Here is an 8,620-nt window from a genome sequence, read left to right as displayed (position 1 = left end):
TTTATTTAGGGTTTTTTTGTTATTCTTAAATTTAATTTAAAAAAAATATATATTTTTTATCNAATTATTCCTACTAACATTGACCGAACTTTAAAAATCTTAACCACCTCCAAGCGGCCTCGAACCTGTGATCCCAGAACCAGAACCAGTAGTCTTCACTTGACGCCACAGCCGACATTTGTAAAAAAAGCAATTAATTGCGTTTTATTTTAGGCTTTGGCAATTCAAAGGCGGATGTCGCTGAACGTTTACGTTCTTCGAAAATGTCGAACTGGTAGGCACATACTAGTTTATGAACTAGTATTTTTTCTAACTGGTTTGGGTTTTCACTGCAGGGAGTTGAAAAGGAGAAGAAAACTATTGTGGCATCGTTTGAGTAAAGCATCTGTTTCACTTCGTTTAAAGAACTATATAGTGTAATCTCGCAAAGGGAATAAGGGAATGAGCTTTACAAAGACAATGATTTTAAAAACAGCGGATGCGATTAAAAGACCAGTTTGAGAAGAACTTCACTTTACTTGGCTTTTGAAATTGGCGTCAGTTGGCACAAAAAGAAGCGACTAACGTTCTTTATTGGCCTCGGTCAGAATCTCTTGGGCGGTTACCGAACCAATCAAGAAGAAGAATAAAATTATATATCTATTATAGCGGAAGATCGCGTATTGGCATAAAGAAGGCTAGTGTGGTACATGATAATATCTTTAGTTCCATTAGAAAGTTAACGCGATTTCAAATTAATGATAGGTAAAAATCAGCGAACTTCCTGTCAAAACCATAAACCAAATTTTCATGAGTCATATTTATTAGTGGGAATGACAGGCAGTTATTTCGGCGATCTGGTGTCTTTTATGCGCTTTGCATTCTTTAGCATTCAAGCCTGTTAAACAATAGTACTAATAGATAGACATTTAGAGTACAACTCCATCAGGCGTTTGGCGCTTTTCAGGCTTTCAGCAATAGCTTGTTGTGGAGTTGTACTCTAAGACATTCTGAACCACCAGGATTATGGGTACTATGTAGTGGTTCCCCTCACATATGCCGACAGCATAGCCCACCTATGTACATATCATCATCTCGATCGATAAACCTGTCGAACTTACTTTCATGGATGACTGCTGCAGCACTTGGCGCAAATATAAAGAAACGCTGTTGCCAACATACAAGACTAATTTGGTGACTGTGGACTAGTAGTACAAAGCAGATATCCCCAAACATAGGGCGCTGGGTATCTACGGGACGTCTTCTAATGCCGCAAGAACATCATCTGAAAAGTGAGACACAGATGTCCGCAATAAGGGAACACAACATCCTCCTGAAGAAGCTGCTAACGACCTGATCACCGGAACAATCACTTTCTAGCAGCAAAACCTGCTCCCAAGCGCATTGGAGAAGATCGCGCATTAAATGACTTTTACAAAAAGACCGCCTTCACCAACGGTTGCGCCATTGGAGTTCAATCACAGACGAAGAACTTCAGCTGCCGCGAGAGACCAACACACAGTGGTCAATAAATGGAATTTAATGTTCATAATTCACTGGAGCCTTCACTTCTTAACCAATTTGATTATTTCTTTAAGTAAAAGCTTATGACATTTGAAAGAGACTAGTTGCGCCCGAATTTTGTTTTTTTATTCGTTTGTGTTAAGTTTTTTAGTGCAAAGTGCAGAAAAAGTAGCAGTTTTGAAGAAAATTTATTCCCCTGTTTCAGCACTTATAGCATTCTTCGAAACGAAAAACAAAATAAAATAATTTGAAATGTTATAAAAAAAATTTCGTCAAAAACATTTTTTCACTGTGCAGCGGTACTCTGGAAAAAGTATGGTCTGGTTACTGCAGCAGGCTTAACTCCCATTTATCCAGACACAATTCTGACATAGCTCACGTTTGAGATGGTTCTCTTCATGACACAACACTGTAATAATAAATAAACCATATCCTTTTAGTTTCAAACTAAACGACATATGGCTTGGCGCCAAACGGCCTTTTGTTTACTTAAAATAGAATTAAGAAAACCCGATATTCGGAATTTTAACGTTATATTGTAAAATCAAAAAATATTTGGGGGCCGCCCAAAGCACTCAAAGCTCTGTAACAAAATACATTGAAATACATTGAACACATTGAACAAAATATATTTTTCGTAGAAGTGGTACAGAATTCTTTAAAATCAATCACATTCGGTCGGAAAACTATGTTTCTCTTCAGGAGACATTCAGTAATAATACTCAATTGTTTCTCTAACCATTTTATAATAATAACTATTTTTTACAGGTCCCCTAAAAACTCCAAAGAAACTTTTTGCTGTTTATTTCATTTAACTTCTCTAAAACTTAAATATGTGCTACCAGAACCCCTGCGGTTACCTGAATCCTATCTAGGCTCTATTTTTGCTGCCCTTTCCTGATCACAAATTGTTTTCGTATTCATTCAAAAATACAAGTAAGTATTTTATTGCGTGGAGTAATTCACTGTAGCATTTCAAACTGAACCTTCGGCCTTATATTTAATTTCATATCACACCGCTTTACGTTATACATTCAGTTCCATCTTCAGCAAGCAACTCTGCAATGGGTTTACCAAATGGGGAATACAATATTAACTAGTTTGATCAGAAATTCCTTTTCCGCCTGAAAATTCATTCAACGTTTCGAAAATGAAACCAGCACGTAGTTTATTAATTAAAAAAGCATGCATCATTCTCACTTGTGCTTAACCAATTAAAATCTAATCCCTTTGGTATAATACAAAACAAAATAACAAGTAAAACCATGAAAAAATACACCCGCTAAAAAACTATGTGCAGTGGATGAATAGGTATGTTATAAACTTCAAACGAACGCTTGACAGAAGAAAATCGCAATTAATTGACAGCCAACCACAGAACACAAAGCGGCCAACAAATATCTAAAACAAAAAAAAATAAATAACAGTAATAACAACAAATACAACTTCATTACTATGGTACATCTCCAGTGCTATTGACACATCAAACTGTCAAACGGAAACAGAATTTTTGGCGTAAATTTGTATATATTTTTTTTAAATTGGAACTGACCTGCTGGAACTCGACTAACAAGTAACCAAAAAAATTACGTTTGTCGGGCAACAAATACTTCGTTAGGGGTTGCCAAATTGTTGTCAACATCGTTGGAATCGACACAGCTCCTCATCAGAGTACCTCATCGAGCTCACTGGCATTTGAAGAAGTGAACTCCGGCGTACAAAGCAAATGGTCTACTCACTGAGCTAAGGTCGCGATGCCAATTGTCAATTGCATGAAATGAAAAAATATGTATGTTTAGTATTCTGTTTAGCTGGAGTTGAATGTTACAAGGATGGCCATCTGTTTGAAAGGAGGGGTTCAAATAAGCGTACGCTGCTGAGGTGCGTGGTGCTAAAGTTAAAATTTACTCAAACAGCTCGAGCTCAGACCCTGCAGTCATAGCAGCATAGAGTCGTACCGAAGGTGATGGATGAACTGTATATTTCCAAGCCTGGTCTTTGCTTATTCCACTCAAGCTAGACCAAAAATACAATGATGGCTCAAAGCTTACTGGTTGGTAAAGGTTGTAACAGATATGCAAAAGTATAAACCAAGCGATAGAGCTGGGAGATTATCGATAGTACCGCCACTCGATAGTTTTCGAAGCGATAGTTGAAAAGACTATCGATAGAGGCGACAGCTTTCAACTATCGATAGTATCCCAGCTCTACCAAGTGGTTGATAAACGGAAATATGGTATTCGCGTTTACTTCAGATTGTCGAAAAATTTCACACACTATATCCAAATCAGAAATCCTGGCCAGCATGTACACTTTCCCAGCTAGGTATGCGAGTTTGTAATGTTTTTCTTACTCTTTTAAATTGTCGCTGCTACACCATCTGATCGCTCCCCTTTCAGCCGTGGCAAAATATTTCAACCTTCTACCATGCACATAAAAAGGTATCGAATGCACGACAAAAGTAACAACGAACAAAATATTGGCATCAACAAAAATATTTTACGCAAAACAACAATCACAAAAATACCTCTGTATGTAGGTATGAATGTACTATGCAAATTTGTTCTCTGACGTGAAATTCACCTCCCGTCTGGCTGTTGGCTAAGTTTGGCGCATTTCATTTGCAAGGCGTTGATAACAAAACAAAAATTATTGCATTTACGCGCCGTTGCCTGCATTTGGCTTCGACGAACGGCGAACACGCGTCATGAACCCGCCAAAATATCCGCCAACATGCATTGACAGCTGTCAAAAGTACGCAACAAAGCGGAGTACAAAACAACAACGAATAATGCATAAAAAGGCGGGAAGCGTAGCTAAAGGTTTTTTGGGAGTTTTATTTTATTATTTTCGGGTTTTTAGATTATTTTATGTGGAACGCTTTTTCTCTGTATGTTTATTGGGTTGCCGTTGTGCAGTTTCAGCATATTTCATTTAATTTCCCTATGATATACATATATGTATATACATATGCTTACTCCGATATGTATGTATCCCAGCAAAAAATTTTGCAGTCAATGGAAAGTGAGAAGTTTATCTATGCATTTTTGTTTCTCAATAGTAAACAAATGTAATAGTCTAAAAAATCATAATTTTACCTTTGAAATTGGATTTCTTTTTTTCTGATCAAATTTAACCGTATCGATATTCTTTGGATAAATTTATAATACTTAGTTATTTCCAGGTTCAATTTGTTTATATTTAAATAGAACATAAAAACTCGGTGCCCATTGTAACGCTTAAAAATGATCGGTAAAAAGAAAAAAAAGAAAAAATATTTTTGATTGAAAAATAGGTAAATCACAAACTAACTATTAAATCAGCCTTAATTTTAAGTTTTGGGCGAATAAAAAAAAATCTGTGAATTGGTTTTCGGGCGCAACTCACGATAGGGCTGAATAAAAATCCAAAAATAACGATTTTGCAATGGTATAAATATAAATATCTTGTTATTTAACGGTAATTTGCGTTCACTGGTATAAAAATCTTTTTGGATAAAACTCTTGCTTAGCGTAGCGTGACATGTAGAAAAATGCTGAAGAAGGCCAAAACGATCACTGTGCAGGCAAAAATATTTTGCTGCTTCAATCTTCATTTTATTTAGCTCTAGATAACGGCTTTATGCAGAAACGTAAAAACTAACAACGTTGCCGGTGTTTTTAAAAATAAATATACTAAATGCACAGCAATTTCCACGTCTAAGCAAAGAATGTGAAAATTTTAATTCAGGCGTTCATCGTTCACACTTCAGATTTTGGCGGTGCCACCTTTTAAACTAAGGTCCATTAACTATTTTTACAAAGCCGACGCTCTACATAGTTTCTTCCATAGAAAGTATATGGCCGACATGACTGACACTTGATCAAATCGATTCGATCCGAGTTCAAAAAGTAGTTGATATCGAAAGAAAAGTTTCGAGTGCATACTCATATTTACTTGTATGTTGTATGAATGCACTCTAAAAATGTTAGCTAAGCGATTATAAATTTTTTCACGATTACATTTTCACTTCTGATTTAAGAGTATTTTGCTGGGTACATGCATACACATGATACTCAAAATGGAAGGAAGATGCCAGATCTTTCATTATTATTTTTATTATTTAAAATTAATTTGAAAGACGTGAACATTTTCGTCAACCTTCGATCGGTTTGCAAACCTCGCCACACACGTTGAAATCTAACCCGATCGTTTCAATTTGCTGTCCGTTTGTAGCCTGCTTTAGAGATAGATAACGGGATACACGGGACCCGCGGTACAATTCTGAAAAACGTCGGGATGGGCGGGTTCGGGACTTAAAAATCGAATTTCGGGATGGGCGGGATCGGGATTAAATATTTAGTCCCGTGCCCATCTCTACTTGAGATAGATGTAGACAGATACATATATACCAAAATACTCAGAATAAGGAGCGGGAGGTCAATTAAGCCATGCCTGTTAGACTTTCCGTTTTTCCGTGTACACGATAACTCGAGAAAAAATTTCGGTTACGGAATTCGCTATGCAAGTTGCCCTTTATCCATGGTAGGTTGGTATGGAAAATTGGTAAAACGGACCGTAACTACACCAGCATCAGGACGCACACTATAAATCGAAGAAGAATACCGTCCAAATGTGTGAATTAATATTGCACTTTAAGGAGTATTATGCTTGTTACTGAACATTTTGTAACCGGGAAATTTTGTTACTAACCATTTACACCGGAATTATATGTATGTACCTTGGTAACGTTTCAATTTATTCAGCAATTCAAAACAAATTTTAAACAAAAAAAAGCACAGATAGTTGAGGAGCCAATTTGACTAGACTTTGACATCTTTTCATTGCTGACACAGATGGAACGGAATAAAATGCTAAAAAAAAATCTCAACCAATATTTGAGAAAAATGTAAGAAATTGTTTAGTTTCACATTATAAACGGAATGAAATGCTACACAAAAATTCTCAACCAATATTTGATAAAAATTTATGAAATTGTGTGGTTTCACATTAGAAATAAAATTTTCCCAACCATTTGAAAATTTTGGTTCCAGTGTTTCTTGGGTACCCTATATTCAATTAACAAATATTTATGCATTGCGGAAGGATTTTCCGTCATCCCTTGTAAAATTTGTTTGAAGGCAAGCCAGTTTCAGCGTTGTGCCACATGAGACCTAAAAATTACACTGACGGTGACTTGTAGTCATACAATGGTTAGTTATAGTACTAATGTCCTCAGGGAGAGCTGCGATGAATGTTAAGATTTTATTTTTAATTTGTTAAGGAATATTTAGAAAAAATTGTTCAGAAAATATGGATCTTCTATTAAAACATTTAATGTTCGTAGAATTCCTCGTAACTCCTCATATATGGACCAAACTTTTTAAAATACCGCATTAGTAAGCTAAATATACAATTTGTAAATTTCTGTCATTATTATTACATTTTTCCTAAATTTCCTAATTACAAATTTATTCGCTCCTAATTGGCGGCAATTCCGTTTAAACTCAATTCCACGAATGCAACACCAGCTAGGCAGAAGTAGCGCACCCTAATTGCTGTTAAAACTTCAACTTCACCTTTCGGGATCACGCCAGTAGAACCACTTACAATTTAATTAACTTTCAATTGGCTATGCTGCATGCCACACAGCTGGCTGCACATTGCAACAGCCAGGAATGGCTACAATGCTGCTGAAAATAGGACACAATAAAGAATAGGCAAAAGCGAATGGGGCTATTTGTGGAAAATAAAATTGGAAAACGATTGATTGCACTGGCGCGGCAATAACGCGCAAGTAACTATGGTAGTAAAATATGCCACCACGAGTTCAATTAATTCTCCATTTTTCTTATTTTTTAATCCATTTTCTTATAAATATATATACTCAGTTTTTTTTTTTCCTTTTTCTTGTTCTTGCTCTTTGCAGGCCAATCAGCCGCACGCCGCTGACACAGGTTTCATATTTGCAGAAAATACCAACACTGCCGCGCCACTTTTCGCCCAGTGCAGCAGCCGCAGCAGCAGCATCGGCCGGAGGTATTGGTGCGCCAGGTGTAACACCATCACTACTCGCAACCGGTGGCTTACCCAGTAGCTCATCTGCCAGCGCTTTGTACAGCCCGAATGCCACAGGCCTGCCAACATCTCCACTGCCACTACAGCGTCAATTTCATCACCCGCCACCACCGCAACAGCACCAACCGCCATTGCCGCCGTCATCTCATCTCCCTCAATTGCATCAACAATATTTGCCACCACATCATCAGCTGCCGCCACCAGCGCCGCCGCATTGCTCGCCTTCAATCGGCATGTTGGCGCATCACGCACCGCCACAGTATTCACCGGCACATTCCGCGCACTCCTCCTCGTCCAAGTATTCGACCTCATCGCTGAAACACCAGCATCAACAGCAGCATGGTATGCAGCCGCACGCTCTGCAGCAACAACAACAACAACAACAGCAGCAGCACCAACATGCGCCGCACCAGCTATCGCCGGCGATTTCATCACCTTCACCACCTTCGCTGCTACACCATCCGTCGTCGGCGCATCCGCCCTTCCAGCTAGTCGGCCATCAGCAGCTCGACATGCAACGGCATTCGCATTCGGACGATGACAGCGGCTGTGCACTGGAGGAGTACACATGGGTGCCGCCCGGTCTGAGACCGGATCAGGTGAGCAAAAACAAAAAGTTACTTCAAGAAAATATTTAGAGATTCTCAAGGCTTGAAATCGATATGCGTTTGTGAGGAAGATGGGATGTAGTAAAAGGCGCTACGGCAAGGCGTGAAATTATGCCACAATTGTTTTGATTAACTTGAGAGGGGAGTAGCACCTGACGCGATATTGCAGTCAGATTAAATTAGCAATGAATAGAAGAATGCAATTACACGCGCNGCGTGAAATTATGCCACAATTGTTTTGATTAACTTGAGAGGGGAGTAGCATCTGACGCGATATTGCAGTCAGATTAAATTAGCAATGAATAGAAGAATGCAATTACACGCGCTGAGAATTATTTACTTGCAGTTATTGCATGCATTGAACGAACGTCAATAAAATATAAACCCCGTATTTGTTTCTCTCACGCATGGGTGCATAAATATATGAGTGCCATTGAAAGTGCAATCAGTCG

At 38.1% G+C, this 8,620-nt stretch overlaps 1 protein-coding gene across 1 annotated transcript in view; it reads left to right on the top strand.

The window, feature by feature from the left end:
* Nucleotides 1–7,411: 7,411 nt before the first annotated feature.
* pk (prickle) overlaps nucleotides 7,412–8,620 on the top strand; it is a gene marked incomplete at its 5' end in the record, with an annotated part of 30,704 nt that continues 29,495 nt past the window's right edge. Inside the window, one exon of the mRNA XM_017623474.1 lies at nucleotides 7,412–8,159. Coding sequence (XP_017478963.1) covers nucleotides 7,412–8,159 — 748 coding nt within the window. The remainder of the gene's footprint in view (nucleotides 8,160–8,620) is intronic.

This window comes from Rhagoletis zephyria, unplaced genomic scaffold (assembly GCF_001687245.7).
Source record: "Rhagoletis zephyria isolate East Lansing unplaced genomic scaffold, Rhagoletis_zephyria_1.1 Rzeph_scaffold_03211, whole genome shotgun sequence".
NCBI classification, from domain to species: domain Eukaryota; kingdom Metazoa; phylum Arthropoda; class Insecta; order Diptera; family Tephritidae; genus Rhagoletis; species Rhagoletis zephyria.
This window is presented reverse-complemented; position numbering and strand designations above follow the sequence as displayed.